At 42.4% G+C, this 23,141-nt stretch overlaps 1 protein-coding gene across 2 annotated transcripts in view; it reads left to right on the forward strand.

Moving 5' to 3' along the window:
* Positions 1–18,200, forward strand: part of LOC137532013 (NACHT, LRR and PYD domains-containing protein 3-like) — an 86,899-nt gene extending 68,699 nt beyond the window's left edge. For both annotated transcript variants that reach the window (XM_068252101.1, XM_068252102.1), the window contains 4 exons: positions 3,193–3,279; positions 5,434–5,604; positions 12,541–12,705; positions 17,454–18,200. In XM_068252101.1, the coding sequence (XP_068108202.1) occupies positions 3,193–3,279; positions 5,434–5,604; positions 12,541–12,705; positions 17,454–17,520 (490 nt within the window). In that variant the 3' untranslated portion in view covers positions 17,521–18,200. The remainder of the gene's footprint in view (positions 1–3,192; positions 3,280–5,433; positions 5,605–12,540; positions 12,706–17,453) is intronic.
* Positions 18,201–23,141: the final 4,941 nt, after the last annotated feature.

A 23,141-nucleotide genomic window follows, 5' to 3' on the forward strand; every position in this document is an offset into this window, starting at 1 on the left:
TATGATCCTGATCGAATCAGAAATTCGTGCCCTCCCACGACCAAGTTAGACCTCGTCCTGGTAATGTTTTATTCTCATTTTTATTTTTAAGCAAACTGTCTTGTTGTGTGTCTTTACAATTGTTTACTTTTTTTTTTTTTGTAAATCTTTTTGTATATATTCCTGTCTGCACTGTTCCACTTTTTGGAATATAAAATATTTATTTAATAAGCCTGACTTCTGATGTACTAACAGCTCATAGCCTAGAGAGAGACTGCAGTGTAATTTGCGTTACAAGTTCAGTGCCTGATTGTGCCTAGCTACTGTGTGATTGTATTGTGTGTGTGGCGTTCCTGTATTCGGCCTAAAGCGCAAAGCTGACCCAAATACGAAGACGCTGGACTGAGTGCAGACCACTCGACAGCAGAGTGGGAATTGTTGACGTGTCTAGCAGCAGCTAGTGGTGGCAGTGAGAAGTGTTTTTGAGGGGTGACAGCCTTGTGTTAGCTTAAATAAGGCTGCTTCCCCTCGCGATCGAATCTAGCCCCCAGTCGGGAACCGTATCTGCAGGCGTACCGTGGGGCCGGTTCCTGACAAGGGTCATTAGTTCTGCTTGTGTTATAATTTAAAATATAGAGTGTGGCTTGTAATTGCAAATATGACAAAATGATACAATGTTATAAAAAAGCTATATACCTATACATTAAAGAGAGTCTGAATCGAGAATAAATCTCACTTCAGACCTCATAGTCAGCAGGGGCATGTGTGCCCCTGCTAAAACGCCGCTATCCTGCGGCTAAACGGGGGTCCCGTACCCCCCGAAATGCCCTCCGAGCAGCGCATCCCCTCTTCCGGATTAAGGCAGGGCTAACCGCCGCAGCCCTGCCTCACGCGCGTCTGTCAGCGCGTATCTCCGCCTCTCCCCCGCCTCTCTCAGTCTTCCTTCGCTGAGAGGGGCGGGGGAGAGGCGGCGATGCGCCGCTGATAGACGGCGCTGAGAGGCAGGGCTGCAGCCGTTAGCCCTGCCTCAAGAGCAGCAAAATCTACCACCAAGTTGGTCGTAGATTTTGCAAGGGGGGGGGGGGGGTTGGGGGGTCAGGGACCCTCGTTTAGCCGCGGGATAGCAGCGTTTTAGCAGGGGCAGTTGACTATGAGACAAGTAGCGAGATTTATTCTCGCTTCAGTGTCTCTATAAAATATGAGACTATTTTCTTTACTACTAATGTTCTATTAACCATTTATGCCACGTGGACATGAGCCTCATGTCCGCAGCGACAGCTGCTAAAGCCCCAGGAATGCGCTAGTCATGTCCCTGCAGTTTGGGGTGCTTTGCGGGCGATGGTGCGAGCAAATGCCCATGATCGCGATGTTGCTGGTAGCAGGGGGGATTGGCTGCAGGGGACAAAAGTCCCCTGTGCCAATCCGTACATGTTTGCCGAGAATAAGCACTGTTTTTGTTCAAAAACAGTGTTTATTCTTAACCTTCCTGGCGGTAAGCCCGAACTGAGTTCGGGCTATGCCGCCGGAAGGCACCGCTCAGGCCCCGCTGGGCCGATTTGCATAATTTTTTTTTTGCTGCACGCAGCTAGCACTTTGCTAGCTGCGTGCAGTGCCCGATCGCCGCCGCTACCCGCCGATCCGCCGCAATTCCTCTCGCCGCGGCCGCCCCCCCCCCCCCAGACCCCGTGCGCTGCCTGGCCAATCAGTGCCAGGCAGCGCTATGGGGCAGATCGGAGTCCCCTCTGACGTCACGACGTCGATGACGTCGGTGACGTCATCCCGCCCGTCGCCATGGCGACGGGGGAAGCCCTCCAGGAGATCCCGTTCTTTGAACGGGATCTCCGGATCTCCGATCGCCGGCGGCGATCGGAGGGGCTTGGGGGATGCCGCTGAGCAGCGGCTATCATGTAGCGAGACTTTGTCTCGCTACATGAAAAAAAAAAAAAAAAATTTAAAAAAAAAGATTTGCTGCCCCCTGGCGATTTTTTTGCAAACCGCCAGGAGGGTTAAATAGAGCTGCCGCGCTTCCTTCTGCCACCAATTTCCGCCACTTTCTGCCACCGATGGTTAGTTTTATGTTCCCATTCATTAATCTCCCCACAGGCCACCGTGATCGCAAGCTTCCATTGAAGCCTGTGCCACTTCCCTAGTTACAATGTAGCAACACATTAATGTGTATGTCAAGAGGGCATATTATTATAAATGTATGGGCTAAAAATTAGCGATGGATATAAAGCTGAAAAAAATGTACCTTTATTTCCAAATACATTATACTATGGATATAATTTTAACATTGCAATAACTGGGACAAATGGGCAAATAAAATGTGTGGATTTTAATTATGGTAGCATGTGGTATTTTAAAACGATAATGGCCGAAAACTGAGAAATAATGATTTTTCCAATTTTTTTTCTTAAGTATTCCTGTTAAAATGCATTTAGAATAAAATAATTCTTAACATAATGTAACACTCAAAGAAAGCCTAATTGGTGGCGGAAAAAACACGGTATAGATCATTTCTATGGGATAAGTAGTGATAAAGTTATTGGGGAATAAAAGGGAGGAGTGCTGAAATGAAAAAAAATCCTCTCGTCCATAAGGTGAAAAATACCCGCGGGCTGAAATGGTTAATTATCAGTACCACATATACAATGCAATATATTGTATATATATATATATATACGGGCAGCATGGTGGCGTAGTGGTTAGCTCTCTCGCCTTGCAGCGCTGGGTCCCTGGTTCGAATCCTAGCCAGGGCACTATCTGCAAAGAGTTTGTATGTTCTCTCCGTGTCTGCATGGGTTTCCTCCGGGCACTCCGGTTTCCTCCCACATTCCAAAAACATACAGATAAGTTAATTGGCTCCCCCTAAATATTGGCCCCAGACTACAGTACATAATATAGACATATGGCAATGGTAAGGATTAGATTGTGAGCTCCTTTGAGGGACAGTTAGTGACAAGACAATATATATATTCACTGTACAGCACTGCGTAATATGTCGGCGCTATATAAATACTAAATAATAATAATATATATTTTTTTCACTTTAGTGTCACTTTAAATACTGTAACATTAAAGTATGGAATAAAAAACAATATTGCATATTTTGTACATGAAGACTACTATGTTTGTATCTCTGAAACTTTGTAACTACTCAAGTCATTTGTAAGCAGAGGACTTAATGATTATGTATCTGAACTTTTTTCCTAGGCTCTCAAAAAATGATCTGAAAGATGATGATGTTGGTGTCATAGCTACAAATTTAACACATTCCAGCTGCAAGATCCAGAAGTTAATGTAAGTTTTCAAATGATTTTCCATAATTTCATTTGGTATGTAAATATTCTTTTTTTTTTTCATGTATTTCAAACGGATTTGTACACCTCAGCCAATTGAAATAAAAGGACTTATACTTTCTCCAGCCCCATGTAGGCCATGGGTTCCCTCCTGTCCTTCTGGTCCCGTCAGTTCGTCTGCTCTCCAGCCGGCTGTCTGGCACTTCTGCGCATGTGTGGCTCGGCCAAGCGCATGCCCTGATCACGTGGCCGACAACGTTATGCTCCTGCAAAGTTAGTACTGTGCACTGTCGGCCACAGGAGCGTGATCAGGGCGGGTACGTGGCCTGGCCATGCATTGGGGTGGAGCACGACTGGGCAACTGGGGAATTTACCAGGCCAGACAGAGGAGGCACAGAGCAGCTTAGGAGGATGGTAAGGGAGCCCATGGCCTACATGGGGCTGGAGGAATCGACAGGTAAGTATAAATGCTTCCACTGAAGACATCCAATTTACACTTTAATTCTAAGCTCAAATAAAATCAGCTTCAGGAGTATTGATAATTTATTTGGGATTATAGCTTCAAAAATCCATTAGGAAACCATGCTAAATGTTTATTATTTTTTATTTCTCATTTGTATAGTGCAATCATCTTTTGCAGAGATGTAAAGCGTATGGCAACCTCCATATCCTTCTCACTACAGTAACCCTTTCCCGTTAATTGCTTTTCACATACCTATCTCAAACTGATGTAACTAACCTCACCCTATCCTTCACCATTTCTCCTAACCCTAATAACTGACGTGCCAACCTGAGCAGGAACCCCAACAAACACTCATCTTTCATTGTCTTCACCTCGTACTCTTACAACCCACAGTTAAACGTTTCCACCAAAATGAATCCACGTCCACTGAAACCCATCAGATCTGGCATTTTGGCAACAACTGAAGCACTGCTGCCAAAATCAATGATGGCAACTTTGAATGCTCCATAGAGCTGGAACCTGTGTCATTCAACTTAAGGCACAGGTGTGGAACTCCAGACCTGGAGGGCCAGATCCATGCCAGTGTTTAGGATGGACTGAGAAAGAGAGGAATGTGTTCTACCTGATGGACCTGTGTCAAAAATGTGTGAGGACCTCAGGCCTTGAAGGACTGGTTTGACATCCCTGTCTTAAAGTGAACTTTCAGACTAAAAATCGATTCAGCAGCACTGAAAAGGCTTGGTGTTTCTTTAACAGTTTCACAGCATCAGAACTTTGTCTCTCTAATACAAGCCTCATTTTTAGCTGCACAGAAGAAAGCTGCCCAGGCTTTTTCCCCCTGATGCTGTGCAAAGCATGATGGGATTTCTGATGTTGTTGTTCTCGTTCTGCTGTTTTGGTGCAATTTTTTTTTTTTTTTTTACATTTTGAATTTGACATTTGAAGCCTAGTGAGTGCAGCTGGGAGGGGTTATCAGGACAAAGGACAGTTGGAACCGTGTCTCATGCTCCCTGTCACCTCCTTTCAACCAAAAAAGATGGCTGCCCCCATGATAAAGATGGCTGCCCCCATGACAAAGATGGCAGCCCCCATGACAACGATGGCAGCCCCCATGAATCACAAACATTTGCCTTTTCTTTTAAAACAGGGTGGATAAGAGATTATGACCTATCTATTCTATTTAACATAACTAATGTAACTTAATGACAGTAGGTTTGTTTAGGCTGAAGTTCCCCTTTAAGGGGTGCAGCGATGTACCTTGCCACTCTCTCTAGGCACTCTAGAAGCTACTAAAATGATAATATATCTGCTGTATTTTGCTGTCTTCCCCAGCCTTCCCGTAAGAGGGACAAATGGGGAAGAAAGAGGGACAGAGGGATTTGGTTACCAAAGAAAGACTGTCCCCAAAAAGAGGGACAGTTGGAAGCTATGTAGTATCTCCCTTGGTGCATAGAACGCAAAGTAAAGTAACATTCCACACATATCACCTGGCAGGTCTAAAGATATCACCACCTGTCATAAATTTCAGAATGTAAATCAGGGAGAGTAAATATGTTTACATGCCGCAAACACTGACAAAATAATTTAAGAATGAATATTGTAAAAGAAAATAGCCAATTTTACTAATTATGTTATTTTCTCTGCAGTTCCTCTTTAATGACCTGACCTCTTTAGTTTATTCTTCCATTGCAGCTTGTGGAATAATGGACTGACACACACGTCATGCACCACTTTGGCTTGTGCAATAAGCAGTTGCCCGAGTCTTAGGTACCTGGATGTTTCCAAAAATCATTTAGCTGGACCGGGTCTAAAGGACTTAGTGACCGCTGTCTCCGCACCATCCTGCCAGATAGAACATTTGCTGTGAGTATTTCAATGTAATAAATGTAAAGCTGGCCACTAACGGTACAATTTCTAGCGAAAAATCGTTCGAGTGACCAGAAATTGTGATCGGACGAAAAATCGTTCACTACACCATCAACTAATCAATCATTGTTTTCTATCTATCACGACCACCAAGAAAATCCAAATTTTCGTTCGACGAAAATTCCTTCGGGCGACATTTTTTTCACTCGTTCATAATTGATTGTGTTCACCAATGGAGATTATTTACAACTAAAGCTGGCCACTAACGGTCCAATTTCTAGCGAAAAATCGTTCGAGCGATCAGAAATTCTGATCGGACGAAAAATCGTTCACTACATCATCAACTAACCAATCATTGCTTCCTATCTATCAAGACCACCAAGAAAATCCAAATTTTCGTCGAACTCGTTCATAATCGATTGTGTCCACCAATGGAGATTATTTACAACCAATCCGATCAGAATTTCTGATCGCTCGAATGATTTTTCGCTAGAAATTGGACCGTTAGTGGCCAGCTTAATCCGATCAGAATTTCTGATCGCTCGAACGATTTTTCGCTAGAAATTGGACCGTTAGTGGCCAGCTTAACACAGACTATTATAAAGGCTAAGTAGGAAAGTGCAATATATCTCAAACCAAATAATAGTAATGTGTGGGAAAAATGTGTCAAGATATCCTATAATCTACCTTATCTTCTCCTATGGACCAGAGCAGTTTTGACGTTATAGCTATGTTCCTATTTAAAGAGTCTGAAGTGTCCCACATTACCTCTTTTTATTTCAGAGTCTTCAGAGTTGAGCAGTAATACTAGCAGAGCCGGCCTTTGGGGGTGGCAAGTGGGGCAATCGCCCCAGGCCCCGCGCCTGAAGAGGCCCCGCACCCTCTGCAGCAGTGGGGAGAGCGGGCATAGTAGTTAAAACTCATGTGTCTTTCTCCGATCCTCACAGCTACCATCTATTTCCTCTCCCAGCATCTGTGTATTGGTAAAAGCGCCCCCTATGATGACGTGACCGCATGTCACCACAGGGGGGCACTGTTACCAATACACAGATGCTGGGAGAGGAAATAGATGGTAGCTGTGAGGATCGGAGGAAGACACGTGAGTTTTAACTACTATGCCTGCTCTCCCCACCGCTGCAGCTACCTTCATATCTAACCTGTACTGCGGGGCACCTACCTATCTAATCTATACTGCAGGCACCTTCCTATCTAATCTATACTGCAGGCACCTTCCTATCTAATCTATGCTGCAGGCACATTCCTATCTAATCTATACTGCAGACACTTTCCTATCTAATCTATACTGCAGGCACCTATCTAATCTAAAAAAAACAAGAGAGAGAAACAAAAACCAGTATATGCTGCTCAAGGACTGCACTTTATTATAGATAATTTGATAAAAGGCACACACATAAATAATCAAAATATGTCAGGAGTTGGCCTGTCATATAAATACCCCATAAGTACCCCATATGCTCGCCGACTAGCCCCTGAGTAGTTACATCTCCAAATTCGATTTTTAAAAGGATCTTACGTAGATACAATTGTACATCTTTATAAATTTCAAAATTCTGTACAGACTCAACCGGGCAGAATGTAAGCCCCTTGTTCAATATGGAGATGTCACTAGGGGTCAATCTTAGATCAGTGAGGTTAACAATATTGTTGGAGGTTGCCAGAGGATCATTGATATTGGACAAACTCAGTCCTGATGGCCTTGTTTTTTTCTTTCGCCTCTTTTTTGACTTCTTTCTAAAAAAGTGGACTGTCTGGTAGACATCCCTTCTGATCTTTTAAGGATCCCTCTCTGATCCTGCTTATAGGTATTTAAACGATTAGGGGTACCTGGTGTTGATGTTGCAACATCATCCTGGGAATCGCCCGAGGAGGATGCCCAACTAATCTTTCTTCTCCTGGATCTACTTCTCCCCCTTGGTTTCTGAGTGTATTCCACAAACACTGTTTTGGTGGCGAAATCATCTACGTCACGCTGAAACTTTTTCTGTTTAGCTGCTCTCAATTTATCATTCTCACTGTCCAATGCTTTCTTCATTCTATGATTAAAAGTACCAAAAGGCTCATTATTTTCATATTTGTCCAATTCTGCTGCTGATTTTCATAATTGTTTCTCCATTTCAATTAATTGTATAGTTTCTTCTTCTACCATCATAGTCATGATGTATATGCCATTAGCTATACTATGTTCCTGCCATTGAGACATAAATCTATCGTTTCTCAGATGTTCTGCGGGAATTATTTTTTCTCGTAAGCCACGAGGTATAATCTCTGCTTTAATATACTTTTTTAGTGAGATAATATTCCACTTACGCCTGACTATTTTTAATGCCAAATCCTCATGTGCTCGGAACAATCCCTCCAGGGGATCTGGCAATACCACCTCAGGGGTCTGCGCTATACCCCCCACTTTACCTGAGGCATTTTCATAAGATTTAAATGCATTTTCTACTTCATCAACAATATCCAATCTAGGTATATAGGCCATATTTAAATAGACCACAAGATATCACCAAAGGGACAGTATCGAATCTGTCTTCCAAGACTATTTGCAGCACTGCAAAAACCCCAAATTGAGGTGTCAAATAGCAAAAACAAAACTGATATGAATATTAAGAAAAAATGTGGCCTTATATGCAGGTACCAGCACTGGTAATATAGATAAGAAAACCAAGAGAGAGAAACAAAAACCAGTATATGCTGCTCAAGGACTGCACTTTATTATAGATAATTTGATAAAAGGCACACACATAAATAATCAAAATATGTCAGGAGTTGGCCTGTCATATTTTTTATTGGGCTCTATCATTCTAGGTATCCAACCTATGATCATCTGAGTGTGATTGGCCTTTGATGGCTTATCTTGACTTGATCTATAATTGTTAATATGCTATTCTAGTAGGGACTTTCTCTTATTGTCCCAGACATTTGCAGCACTTAGTATTGTCTTCCAACAATACATTATTTATATGACAGGCCAACTCCTGACATATTTTGATTATTTATGTGTGTGCCTTTTATCAAATTATCTATAATAAAGTGCAGTCCTTGAGCAGCATATACTGGTTTTTGTTTCTCTCTCTTGGTTTTCTTATCTATATTACCAGTGCTGGTACCTGCATATAAGGCCACATTTTTTCTTAATATTCATATCAGTTTTGTTTTTACCTATCTAATCTATACTGCAGACACTTTCCTATCTAATCTATACTGCAGGCACCTATCTAATCTATACTGCAGGGCACCTACCTATCTAATCTATACTGCAGGCACCAATCTAATCTATACTGCAGGCACCTACCTATCTAATCTATACTGCATGGCATCTACCTATCTAATCTATACTGCAGGGCACCTACCTATCTAACCTATACTGTAGGCACCTACCTATCTAACCTATACAGAGTGTGTGCTTCCACAGTGTGTGTGTGTGTGTGTGTGTGTGTGTGTGTGTGTGTGTGTGTGTGTGTGTGTGTGTGTGTGTGTGTGTGTGTGTGTGTGTGTGTGTGTGTGCGCGTGTGTGTGTGTGTGTGTGTGTGTGTGTGTGTGTGTATGTGTATCCACAGCATATGTCTCTAGGCCCCGCATATGACACTCGCCCCAGGCCCCGCATACTCTAAGGCCACCTCTGAGTAATAGCAAAGATAATTAGCCGCATCCCTGCGGCAGAACGAGGGTTTTATAACCCCCAAATCCTGGGGCAAAAATCCACGACTTTCAAAGTTGCAGATTTTGCTGCCCAGGGAGCAGAGCTTTGTGCTGTAGCTCTGCCTCCAGTCCATTCAATCACCGCTGATCGCCACCTCTCCCCACCCCTCTCAGTGAAAGAAGACTGAGAGGGGTAGGGGAGAGGCAACGACCAGCAGTGATTGAATAGACTGGAGGCAGAGCTACAGCCAAAAGCTCTGCCTCCTCCAGGAAATACCGGAGGATTTTGCTCCGGTGATTTTGGGGGGAATAAAGACCTCGTATGGCCATGGGGATTGCGGCAAATCATCTTTGCTATTACTGCTCAAGAGGACTCTGAAATAAAAAGAGGTGATTTGGGACACTTCAGACTGTCTTTAATCAGCTATAACTTCATTCCTACTTATGACACCTAAATGGTACATACTGTACATCATTTTTTTCAAGAGAAACCAGGCTTTCATTTGGCGTTTTTTCTCCCAAGAACAATTTTGTTTTCTATGCATCTCAATGGGAAGAATAGGGGAAAAAATTTGAAAACATACATTATTTCTCAGTTTTTACCAATCCCAGTTTAAAAATAAAAGATACAACTGTAAAGAGAAAAGCACACATTTTAATTGGCTATTTCTCCTGTTTTTCATAAGGTTTAAATTATGTTCCTGTCACAATTTACGGGGTGATGATATTTTTTTCTAAAATAAAGGTGGCTTTTTGCTACAGTGTGTAGTTTGTACAGTGTGTTCTTTGTAGAGTGTGTACTTTGAGAAAGCATAAAAAATATTTTAAGTAGTAACAATAAGGCAGCCCCCCCCCCTCCCCGTTATAAGTAGCCAGATGTATTCCAGTAATTACCCCCTATAGGTAGCCAGGTGTGCACCCAGTATTAGCCCCCCCCCGTATAAATAACCAGATGACCCCCCCCAAGTTCCGGTAACCCCCAGTACCAGCCCCCCCCCATAAATAGCTAGATGTGCCCCCGGTATAGTCAGATGTACCCCCAGTATAAAGCCCCCACTTTCAGTAGCCAGATGTGCCCCCAGAATTAGCCCTCAGTATTAGGTCCACCCATATAGAAAGCCCGATGTACCTCCAGTACTACCCCGCCCCCCCCCCCCCCGCATTATAGATAGGCAGATATGCCACCATTATTAGCCCCCCTGCCCCCACAGCATAATGTACCTCCTACTAGAGTTAGTGTCACCGGGTGCGGAAACTCACCCCTCTGTTACTCCATGAATCTGCAAACTCACCAGGCTAAACACTACCAATAAAACCTTTTTTTGTATATTTACATAGCCTTACTCCACTCTCCCTTAACCTGGAGCTTGATGTCACCCCCTTTGCTGGTGACACCTGGTTCAGTCTGCACCTACCGCACCCCCTAGTGACGCTACTGGAGTGACCCCTTGTATTAGGCACCCCCTCTCCTAATAGACAGCACCCTGTATTAGGTAGCCCCTCCCCATATATTTGGCAGCTCCCCCCGTATTAGGCAGCCCTCCTCATATTAGGCAGCCCCCCTCCTGTTAGACAGGCCCCTATGCCCGATCTGTAAATAAAAGCTGAAAAGAAAAGCAGGACTCACCTCCCTGGATCAAGCAGCGATCGTCCTGCATGATGGGCTGTTCACCGCTCCACAATCATCCTGTTACTGCCATGTACAGGGGTCCTGGCTTGATGACGTCATCAAGCCGGGACCCGGTGTACGGGGCAGTACGGGGCTAACTGCAGAGTGGTGAACAGCGTTTCCTGCTGGATGATCGCCGCTAGATCCTGGGAGGTGAGTCCTGCTTTTCTTTACAGCTTTGTAATTACAGATCAGGCATGGAGGAGGGAGGAATGATCAATGCTAATGGGCACATCATTTATCATTCCTCTGTGGGGGTTCTGCTAGTTGGCTAAGGGAACTCCAGTTCCCTTAGACCAATTAGTCCGGAAGCTGGCTGTGATGGGAGCGCACCCGGGAACTCCACCCAATCGTTTACAGTAATGCTTCTGGTAGAAATCATACCTCTACATCCTCGTGGCTTTATTGAAGTTACAAAAAGATGTAGATATACTGTAGCCATTAGGGATGGTCGCTGGATTCTGCGGAAATATAAATTCCGCGATTTTGGTCGGAATTCGGTGATTCCGGTTCCGATGCGACGGAACGGAATTGCTATAGCGCGAAAACGGAATTCTGCGGAAAAATATGAAATTCTTTCCCCACCGAACTGCTTTTCGACTCCCCTCCTCCTCCCGGAAGCCCCCCCCCCATAAATAGCTGGGAAGGGAGGAGGATCTCATCTTCCAGGGAATTGTAGGATTTCAAAAGCCAGCTTACATACCTTGGCCAGGAATTGAACCCAGGTCTGAATGCTTGGTAGGTAGCTCTCTTCACCACTATACCACCACCAACACTACATGCTGAAGCCAGCCTAGCATGTACCATTATGATATATCCAAGAGAAAAATGAGCTTAAATAGGGATTTGTAGGATGTCAAAAGCCAGCTCACATACATTGGCCAGACCCAGGAATTGAACCTAGGCCTACCGCTCTGTCGGCTGCTATCCTAATAATAATATATATAAAAGGACATTAAATAATAAATAGTTACCTTAGGCACTCAACTTTTTTAATATCTATGTCATGAGAATATATTATTGTTATTTTTGCAAATAAGGGTTTGTAATTAGTGACTGATGCAAAACTGAAAAAATACACCTTTATTTCCATGTAAAATATTGTCACTATACATTGTACTAGGGAAATATTTTAAACATTGTAATAACCGGGACAAATGGGCAAATAAAATGTGTGGGTTTTATCCACAGTAGAACGTTTTATTTTAAAACTATAATGGCTAAAAACTATTTATTTTTTTTTCTTCTTGCTATTGCTATTAATAAAATAATCCTTAGCAAAATGTACCACCCAAAGAAAAACTAATTGGTGTCGAACAAAACAAGATATAGATCTTTCCATGTGATAAGTATTGATAGTTATTGGCAAATGAATGGGAGGAGTGCTGTAAGCTGAAAATTGCTTTGGTCCATAAGGGGAAAACCCCTTAGTGGTTAACAAGCTAAACTAGACAATCAGAAGCACCTCCTTTTTTCTTTTTTTTTTCTTTTTTTTTTTGTGTGTGCAAATTTTAGTCCGAGACTACTTTATTGTTCATTTTCATAATTCTTGTAATTATTTGTTGTGGATATTTTGTTTCTCTTGACACTTTTTCTCCCAGGCTTCAGCAAGTAAAGCTGACGGATGAATATGCGGAAGTACTGTTGCCGCTGAGTGAAAACCCGAATCTAAAAAAGCTGGATCTGAGCCTCAACTTCTTTACTGATCGCAGCGCTGGGATCATCAGAGAACTTCTTAAGAAATCACCCCACATGGAAGAGATCATGTGAGTGTTCCTGAATGCATCTTTAAAGGGACCCTGAGCAGACGGTGTGGGTATGCATTTAGGCATATCCATGAATACTTGGTAATACCCCCTCACTTACCACCCTTGATGTAAAGCGTTCTGGCCCCCGATGCGGCCGGTGTAAATTACATTGGGACTGGCGACTCTCAGCAAAGAGGTGCTGTGCCACTGGAAGTGGAAGTCGGGTCATGTGGTCTGCGCATGCTTCGGCTTTCGTCATCCTCCTCTCAGCCTATCTGTGCAGGAGCAGCACATCATTGTGCTCAGTGCACAAGAGGAGCTTCCGGGGTCACAGCGCGACTTTACTGAGCGTCACCAGTCCCAATGTAATTTACAGAGGCCGAACCGGGGGAGGCGGAGAAAGCTTTACATCACGGGCATTAAGTGGGCGGGTATTACCCGGTATTCGTGGGTATGCTTAAATGCATACCCACACAGTCAGCTTGGGCTCCCTTTAATGCATCGATGTACAAATGAACAAGAGCTAAGAGAAAGTGAGCCCCTTGATGAGGTGTAATCGTCCCAACTTAAAATGCAAAATGTAATGCAAATTCAATGCAGCTTGGAACCAGGGCTGGGACAAGAGGCAGAGGTGCCAACATGATTCCCCCCCCCAGTATAGGTAGCATATGGGAATCCAGTTTCAAGTAGGTCCCCTCACCTTATAGTTAGCTTTATGCCCTTCCCACATCCCAGTATTGGCAGCCATAAGCAATAAGTATAGGTAGCCAGGGTCCCCAACTAAGTATTGGTGGTCAGAGTCCTTCCTAAGTATAGGGAGAACTCTGACCACATTCTTCGCTAGTATAGGAAGCCAGGGTTTCTCCTAAGAATAGGAAGCCAGAGTTCCTACTTTTATAGGTAGTCAGAGCCCCCCCTCCCTACCCCAGATAGGTAGCCAAAACCCCCCTCTTTTGGAATCTTCAGCTTCTTTCCCTATCATCAGGAGTTTATGGCTGCAGCCAGTCCCTCTCATCATGTGGCTGACCATCACCTACTTAGGATAATGGCTTATCCATCACAGATCCCCTGCTAGACTCTCTGCAATTCACTCACAGGCCTAATAGATCCGCAGAGGATGCCATTAACGTATGTGCATTATGTACTACAACAGTTACACTCCCTGGGAACCTACACCAGAATTTTATCCATATATTTTAGCTCTGCATTTAATACCATAATATCGCTGCTACACAGCAAGCTCTCCCAGCTACACATACCTGAATCCATCTGCAAATGGATAAGCAATTTCTTAAGCGAAAGACAGCAGGTTAGACTTGGGAAACACACATCACGCTCTTTGACAGTCAGTGCTGGTGCACCCCAGGGCTGTGTGCTTTCCCCACTGCTCTACTCACTATACACCAATGACTGCATCTCAAAAGATCCATGTGTTAGGGTTCTGAAGTTTGCAGACGATACAACAGTAGTTGGTCTTTTAAAAAATGGGGACGAGTCTGCATACAGGCATGTGGTGGGACAGCTTTCCTCCTGGTGCAGCAGCAACAACTTGGAACTAAATGCTCTTGAAACCATGGAGATGATGATAATAGACTTTAGGAGATCTCCTTCCCCCTCCCTCCCAGCACCTCCCCTAACCATACTTGGATCTACAGTAACTCTACAGTCATTCAAGTTTCTAGGGTCCACAATCTAAAACTACCTAAAATGGGACAACAATACTGTCACTATCATCAAGAAAGTGCAACAGAGGGTGTACCACTTATGGGAGCTGGAAAAGTATGGCCTACCACAAAAATTAATGGTGCAGTTTTACAGTGCGATCATCAAACTAATAATGACATTGATGACTGTATGGTTCGCCTTCTGCTCAGTACTAGAAATGGTGAGACTACAGCGCATCATCCAAACAGCGGAAAGGATAATTGGCTGAGGCTTACCTTCTCTGCAGGATCTGTACACAGCAGGTGCAGAAAGAGAGCGACCAGGATTGCCTCTGACCCCTCTCACCCAGCTCACTCCATCTTCCAACTTATGCCTTAAAGAGATTCCGTAACAAAAATTGCATCCTGCTTTTTATCATCCTACAAGTTCCAAAAGCTATTCTAATGTGTTCTGGCTTACTGCAGCACGTTCTACTATCACCATCTCTGTAATAAATCAACTTATCTCTCTCTTGTCAGACTCGTCAGTTTGTGTCTGGAAGGCTGCCAAGTTCTTCAGTGGTGTGGTTCTGTGATGCATCTCCCCCCTCCAGGCCCCTCTATGCACACTGCCTGTGTGATATTTAGATTAGGGCAGCTTCTCTCTTCTCTCTTATCTTTTACAAGCTGGATAAATCCTCCTCTGAGCTGGCTGGGCTTTCACATACTGAGGAATTACATACAGGCAGAGCTGTCTGCACTCTGCAGGAAGAAACAGCCTGACACTTCAGTGGAAGATAGCTGCAGGGGGAAAGAAACACACAAATGATCCCTTGAGATTCAAAAGGAAGGGTGTATACAGCCTGCTTGTGTATGAATGTATTTTCTATGTGTGGACATACTGTACATCAACCTACTTCCTGTTTTGGTGGCCATTTTGTTTGTTTATAAACAAACTTTTTAAAACTGTTTTTAACCACTTTTAATGCGGCGAGGAGCGGCAAAATTGTGTCAGAGGGGAATAGGAGATGTCCCCTAACGCACTGGTATGTTTACTTTTGTGCGATTTTAACAATACAGATTCTCTTTAAGGATAAGATACCAGTCAGTCACAACTAAAGCTTCTAGACAAAGGAACAGCTTTTTCCCTCAGGCATCAGCCATGCTTAAAGGGGCTCTACAGTGAAAAGCTGTAAAATTTAAAATATGTGCAAACATAGACAAATAAGAAGTACATTTTTTCCAGAGTAAAATGAGCCATAGATTACTTTTCTCCTATAATGCTGTCAATTACAGTAGGCAGTAGAAATCTGACAGAAGTGACAGGTTTTGGACTAGTCCATCTCTTCATAGGGGATTCTCAGCAAGGCTTTTATTCTTCATAAAGATATTCCCGAAAAAGGATTTAAACAATAATGCTGGCCAGCTTCCCTGCTCGCTACACAGTTTTTTGGCAGTTGGACAGAGCAACTGCCATTCACGAAGTGCTTTTGAAAATAAATATATCCCTGAGAATCCCCCCATGAAGAGATGGACTAGCCCAAATCCTGTCACTTCTGTCAGATGTGTACTACCTACTGTAAGTGACAGCAACATAGGAGAAAAGTAATTTATGGCTCATTTTACTCTGGGAAAATGTACTTCTTATTCTTATATGTTTGCACATATTTTAAATTTTACTGGTTTTTGCTGTAGTGCCCCTTTAATGCAGACCCATGCTAGATCTGCTAGGACTTGAAAGCATTCACACTTCTCATATTGTTCACTGCCACTAGAACTAACATTCTGTCCTTGACTTGTAATATATACTGTATGTCCTTATATTGTTTTGGTGTGTCTGTTAAGCAACTGTCAAATCAAATTCCTTGTAAGTGCAAACTTACTTGGCCAAATAAATTGATTCTAATTCTTATTCTAACTGCTAAAGTCAGTTTATGCTCCTTTCCCACCCTCTGAACATAAACTTTAAAACATATTTTTTCCAAAACTACAAGGTGACTTTAAAAAAAAAAATGTCATCTTGTATCCACTCCTTTCCGGACCCTGAAAATTGGGTGTTTTTAGTAAGTACAGGGGCTTTGCTTTGTCAGCAGCCATTCAAATGTCTTTAAAAATAACCATTAAAAATGCATTTGTGCAAAATATGTATTTTTTGCTGACTATTTCACACTTGATCCTCCTCCACCATGCCACTGTCCAGGTTTTGGTACACTTTTTACACTTTTTTAAAGAAATTATGGCTACAGAGAATAGATGCCCCAAAACAGTTTTAGAAGTTTGCCTGCCCATTCAAGTCTATGGAGCTCGGCAACAATGGTTGGTTCGCAAACTGTCACAGTAACATTTTTCGCAAACCAAAATTTTGATGTGCACCCATCACTTATGAACCAAACTTTGAACTTCTTAGACCAAAATCAGCCAAATGAACCAGTAAATTTCCCGGACACCAATTCCCGGGGATTACACAGGTGTGTTAAAAACCAACAGTTCCCCTCACTCAAAGAGGTCACAAAATCTAATAATTTCAGCACTACTACAAGTACAGGGAGGGGGCGGGGAGGTTCACGAACTTACTAAACTGGTAATTGTACAAACAGCCAAGCCTTATATAACTTCTCAGCTCGGCCACAGCTGCTCATCAGCCAGTCAGAATACAGCAACAGGAGAAACTGCTCAAAAACTACCTACCTAAGAGGGACAAGTGGTTAATGACAAGAATATACTACTATATATATGATAATATCTGCTTATAGTGATTTTTCCCCTCAGGCTGCTGCAATCCCACAGGGGGCACCCCTAAAGGGGTTCTGAGCCCCCTTACCTTCTAAGGGTGTTGAGTGTTATATTTTTTAAAAAGTAAATCTCCACAGTTTTTGCCTTGAAACGTACTTTGCCCCTTTCTCATATCGTTAGTCCACAATAGTGGGGTGGCCAACTTCTCTACAGGCCATTGAGTGGTAACGGTCAATTAACAGCTATCAGTGTCCCATGGCTGAAAGGATCATCCAAACCTCTGATTACATGGAGAAGTCTGCTTTGCATGTGCTATGTATAATTGTGCTGTCCATTACGCTTCTTTATTCACAAATCATTTCTTAGTAACACGGTATTTCTTTATTTCAGAATAAATACGAATGACTTCTCTGAAGAAGTAGAGCAAACTTTAGGTGGGCTGAAAATAGTGAAGTGAGCAAACTCATCGTCAAGAGGAAAGAACCCAACATATTTTACATCTCAATGTTTCTGACAAATTTTTATGGCCAATCAATTCGTTAAGCCTAAATAAGTCTTAGAAGACCAGCATCTAGGTTGCCTATATCCAGATTCTGCGTATTGGCTGTTCCAGTTTGCAGCAGATGGATTCAATGCCAGGAGACTGGGTGCGAATGCTGAGATACGGACAAGTCTTTGGCTGGAGAAGGAAGGAGTAAGTGCCTGGTTCTAAAGACAAGCAGATTTCAGTTTTAACCCGAAGTTATCAATGTGCTCTAGGTGTCAGAAATATTATCTTTATAATATCAAGTTGTGATTATTTTAAGATATGCAATAGTCATAAGCATGATAATTAGAAAACACTTTTAATGTGGTTTGAAATTTATATAGCAGTTTACATTTTTTTATATGACCTATAACGTGTATTCAGTGGTTGAGTGGGATATAGAACATGTCATCTTTCACCTAGTAAGAACTTGTCACCTTTCACCCAATTAGGTGCAAATTACCTTTTACCTAGTTTCTCAAAGCACATATGCCAGATGTTTATGTAAGAGAGGTAACCGGGAGGTCATAGACAGACTGTCTAGACCAGGCATGGGCAAACTTGGCCCTCCAGCTGTTAAGGAACTACAAATCCCACAATGCATTTGCCTTTATGAGTCATGACTGTGGCTGTCAGACTCCTGCAATGCATTGTGGGACTTGTAGTTCCTCAACAGCTGGAGGGCCAAGTTTGCCCATGCCTGATCTAGACATAGGTCTCCATAGGGGACAATAGGTCAAAAAGGAAGTATCTGCCCACGGGGTTTAAGCAATAAATTTGGTGTCCTAGGGGTTATATATGAGTGTCTAAATATTTTGTCTAATACTCATCAATCTCCTACGGGACATATAGGGGCTATATGGTCCAGACTCATAAATCAGACACAAGGTGAATGGTCACTAAGAAGTAAAAAGTGAGAGTTACATATACAAAGACCGGATATAAATATAGGCTAGAACCGCTCAATCGGTAGAGACATAAAGTTCCTATATCATATATGGCTTAGAGAATGAGACTCCTGATATCGGGATCATGGGTTCAGGCCCCAGAAATGAGAGTTTGGTAAAGTATTATTTTAAATTCATGTACTTCAGATGACCAAAGCTGTTAGGTATTATTATGTTATTTTAATATTTCTTAAAAGACTGTTCTATGCAATTTTTTGTATATTCTTTATATATAACTACAAGAATACATTTTATATAAAATGATTCTGGTCTAGGATTATTTATTGCATTTGAGATATCTGTGATATTACAAATACAGTGGTGTGAAAAACTATTTGCCCCCTTCCTGATTTCTTATTCTTTTGCATGTTTGTCACACTTAAATGTTTCTGCTCATCAAAAACCATTAACTATTAGTCAAAGATAACATAATTGAACACAAAATGCAGTTTTAAATGATGGTTTTTATTATTTAGTGAGAAAAAAAAACTCCAAATCTACATGGCCCTGTGTGAAAAAGTGATTGCCCCCCCTTGTTAAAAAAATAACTTAACTGTGGTTTATCACACCTGAGTTCAATTTCTGTAGTCACCCCCAGGCCTGATTACTGCCACACCTGTTTCAATCAAGAAATCACTTAAATAGGAGCTATCTGACACAGAGAAGTAGACCAAAAGCACCTCAAAAGCTAGACATCATGCCAAGATCCAAAGAAATTCAGGAACAAATGAGAACAAAAGTACTGTAATTGAAATCTATCAGTCTGGTAAAGGTTATAAAGCCATTTCTAAAGCGTTGGGACTCCAGCGAACCACAGTGAGAGCCATTATCCACAAATGGCAAACACATGGAACAGTGATGAACCTTCCCAGGAGTGGCCGGCCGACCAAAATTACCCCAAGAGCGCAGAGAAAACTCATCCGAGAGGCCACAAAAGACCCCAGGACAACATCTAAAGAACTGCAGGCCTCACTTGCCTCAATTAAGGTCAGTGTTCACAACTCCACCATAAGAAAGAGACTGGGCAAAAACGGCCTGCATGGAAGATATCCAAGGCGCAAACCACTTTTGGGCAAAAAGAACATTAAGGCTCGTCTCAATTTTGCTAAAAAAACATCTCAATGATTGCCAAGACTTTTGGGAAAATACCTTGTGGACCGACGAGACAAAAGTTGAACTTTTTGGAAGGTGCGTGTCCCGTTACATCTGGCGTAGAAGTAATACAGCATTTCAGCAGAAGAACATCATACCAACAGTAAAATATGGTGGTGGTAGTGTGATGGTCTGGGGTTGTTTTGCTGCTTCAGGACCTGGAAGGCATGCTGTGGTAGATGGAACCATGAATTCTACTGTCTGCCAAAAAATCCTGAAGGAGAATGTCCGGCCATCTGTTCGTCAACTCAAGCTGAAGCGATCTTGGGTGCTGCAGCAGGACAATGACTCAAAACACACCAGCAAATTCACCTCTGAATGGCTGAATAAAAACAAAATGAAGACTTTGGAGAGGCCTAGTCAAAGTCCTGACCTGTATCCTATTGAGATGTTGTGGCATGACCTTTAAAAGGCGATTCATGCTAAAAAACCCTCAAATAAAGCTGAATTACAACAATTCTGCAAAGATGAGTGGGCCAAAATTCCTCCAGAGCGCTGTAAAAGACTTGTTGCAAGTTATTGCAAATGCTTGATTGCAGTTATTGCTGCTAAGGGTGGCCCATCCAGTTATTAGGTTCAGGGGGCAATTTCTTTTTCACACAGGGCCATGTAGGTTTTGAGGTTTTTTTCTCACTAAATAATAAAAACCATCATTTAAAACTGCATTTTGTGTTCAATTATGTTATCTTTGACTAATAGTTAACGGTTTTTGATGAGCAGAAACATTTAAGTGTGACAAACATGCAAAAGAATAAGAAATCAGGAAGGGGGCAAATAGTTTTTCACACCACTGTACATATTGTTGGTATGACAATGGTTGAAAAGCCCTTCTTACCTACCCTGGGAGATCTGATATTTAATTGAGCTTAGTATTCTCCACAGTTGGTTCACCTATATTATATAGGGTCCAACATAGATAGTGTCCTATTTATGCACAGATACTGTAGCTTTGGAATTGACCATGTACTCCACTAGTTAACACTGAAAGTCTAAAATACTTAAAGGACATCTAATGCTAGGTACGCACCATACAATTTTCTGGCAGAATTACCTGCCAGATCGATTATTTCCAACATGTCCAATCTGAATTTCGATCGATGTTTCGATTGTTTTTTAACCGTTTTTCTTTTTCAATCTTTTTTTAATCGATTTTCATAGGACTGAACGAAAATCCATTGAAAAAAATGATTTAAAAAATCGAAAAATCATTCAAAATTCAGATCAGACATGTTGGAAATAATCGATTTGGCAGTAAATCTGCCAGAAAATTGTATGGTGTGTACCTAGCATTAAGTAAAACAATTTTGCCCTCATTAACTTATCTTGGGGCTTCATCCAGCCCTCTGTAGTTCTTCTGGTACCACACTATTATTTTTTGGTAGATCGCAGAGTAGGGTGTTACAGCCAGGAGTCAAGATGGGATATGATTAGAACATGTACAAGCATTTTAGTAACCATGTGCAAGGGACGGACAAATTCTGGAAATGTTTTTTTCAGATGGAAGTAGCAGGAGGTTGTTAAAGTGTTAATATGTGGTCTAAATGAGAGCTAAGAGCCCCGAGTTACCCCCAGACAGTGAGCTTTTTGCCGGTTGAATAGGTACAAAATATCATAATCTCCATTTTGTTCATGTTAAGTTTAAGGAAACAAGGTGACATGAATGTTGAGACACCAGATGGACAGTCAGGGACTTGAGATAATAATGTAGAGAGGTCAGGGACAGAGAAATAGATTTGGGTTTTATCAGCATAGAGGTAATATTGAAAACCAGAAGAGCTTATTTATTGTTCCAGGCAATGAGGGTGAATGTAGAAGAGGTCCATGAACAGAGCCTTGTGGTACACCAACAGACAGTGGGTGTGGAGAGGAGTTAGTATTATAGACAGTGAAAGAACATCCAGACAGGTTAGAGTGGATCCAGGAACGTGCTAGGCCCTTGACACCCAGTCACGAGAGTGTCTGGAGAACTAGAGATTGGTCGACAGAGTCAAAGGCAGATTAAAGGTCAAGGAGTATTAGTACAGAAAATTGGCCTTTGTAATTGGCCTTTGTCATTTGTAATTTTAGTGAGGTCGGTTTCTGTAGAATGGTGAGATTGGAAGCCAGACTGAAGGGGGGCTAAAAAAGAGTTAGTAGGGAGGAAGAACAAGAGTTCTGAACAGATGCGGCATTCCAGATATCTGCTATGCTGCTCTGTTTGTAGTGACACTGTCAGACTCAGATACACTACAAAACATGTTTTGTTTACTGTATTTACTGGTACATGTATGAGGCAAGATACATGATGGAGCAATAAACACTTCATGATCTAGATGCATCTTCCTAACACTGTGCTGCTGTTAAAGGGACTGAGCACCTCTCGTGGGAATGCCTTTAAGCCAGACAACTTCCAACAAAGTTGTGCTATGACCCCTCTGGAGAAGTCTCTTGCAATGGCCATGCGTGTCACTTCCTCTTCCTGCTTCATTCAGTGATGCACTTCACTAACAGAGAAGACAGGGGTGACCCGGAAGTTATAACATAGGGATTGTTTTTCGAAGGGGGTAGGAGGCGCCCGTATAATGTATTGAGTGTTCCCTTTATACAAGAAGACTCCACTTGATTAAATGGTTAAGAGGGTTTATTTAGCACAATAGACAACGCGTTTCGCGGTCCAAGCCGCTTCCTCAGGTCGATTACAGGTGCTTTTGAAACAAATGAGTGAAATCAATAAAAACAATAAAAGAAACCACAATAAAAGAAAACATAATAAAAGCTTACTGGCGAGGCACTCGGAGTTGTAAAACATACATACTGACATATGATGACATAGACATTCATAAATTAATGATAAGTTAGGTTATAATAACAAGCTGTTGGGATCCCTAGGATCCGGTACTGGGTAACAGAGGTATACATATAAAATAAAAACAAGTAGTAGTAGTAGTGATACCGAGGTTCATAGGTGTACATTAGTTAGATCGCTTTCTGTTATAGTAATAGGTGGAGGTGGAAGGAAGTATATATGTGATTCTAAGTGGGATCTGCATCAAGGGTAGGTTATATGTATGCGGTAGTAGATTCTGTGGAGGTTGGGATGGTCCTGGAGGGAAGGAGGGAGGGGGGGGGGAAGAGCGAGACGATTGCTGCGAGTAGAATTGCTGTGAGTATGACTGCTGCGAGTAGGAACTAAAATAAGTTATCCACAGGGGGTGGGATGGGGGGGCGGGGTTTGGGGGAAATTCATATGCTTGCTGAGGTCGTGGGGAGAGCTATTCCCGATATAGCTGGAAGGGTGACACTGGGTTAGATCAGATGAGGTCCATGTGGGTATCTAAGATATGTGTGAGGCCCCCCAGTGTGTCCTAGTGAGACACACGGGATAGCCCAGGACGGTATGGATAGAGCTGGAGGGGTCATAGGGGATATGTTATATATATATATATGTCTCCTCTTGGGGTGTAGTAAATGAGC

The sequence above is a fragment of the Hyperolius riggenbachi genome, chromosome 9 (genome assembly GCF_040937935.1).
Source record: "Hyperolius riggenbachi isolate aHypRig1 chromosome 9, aHypRig1.pri, whole genome shotgun sequence".
NCBI lineage: Eukaryota > Metazoa > Chordata > Amphibia > Anura > Hyperoliidae > Hyperolius > Hyperolius riggenbachi.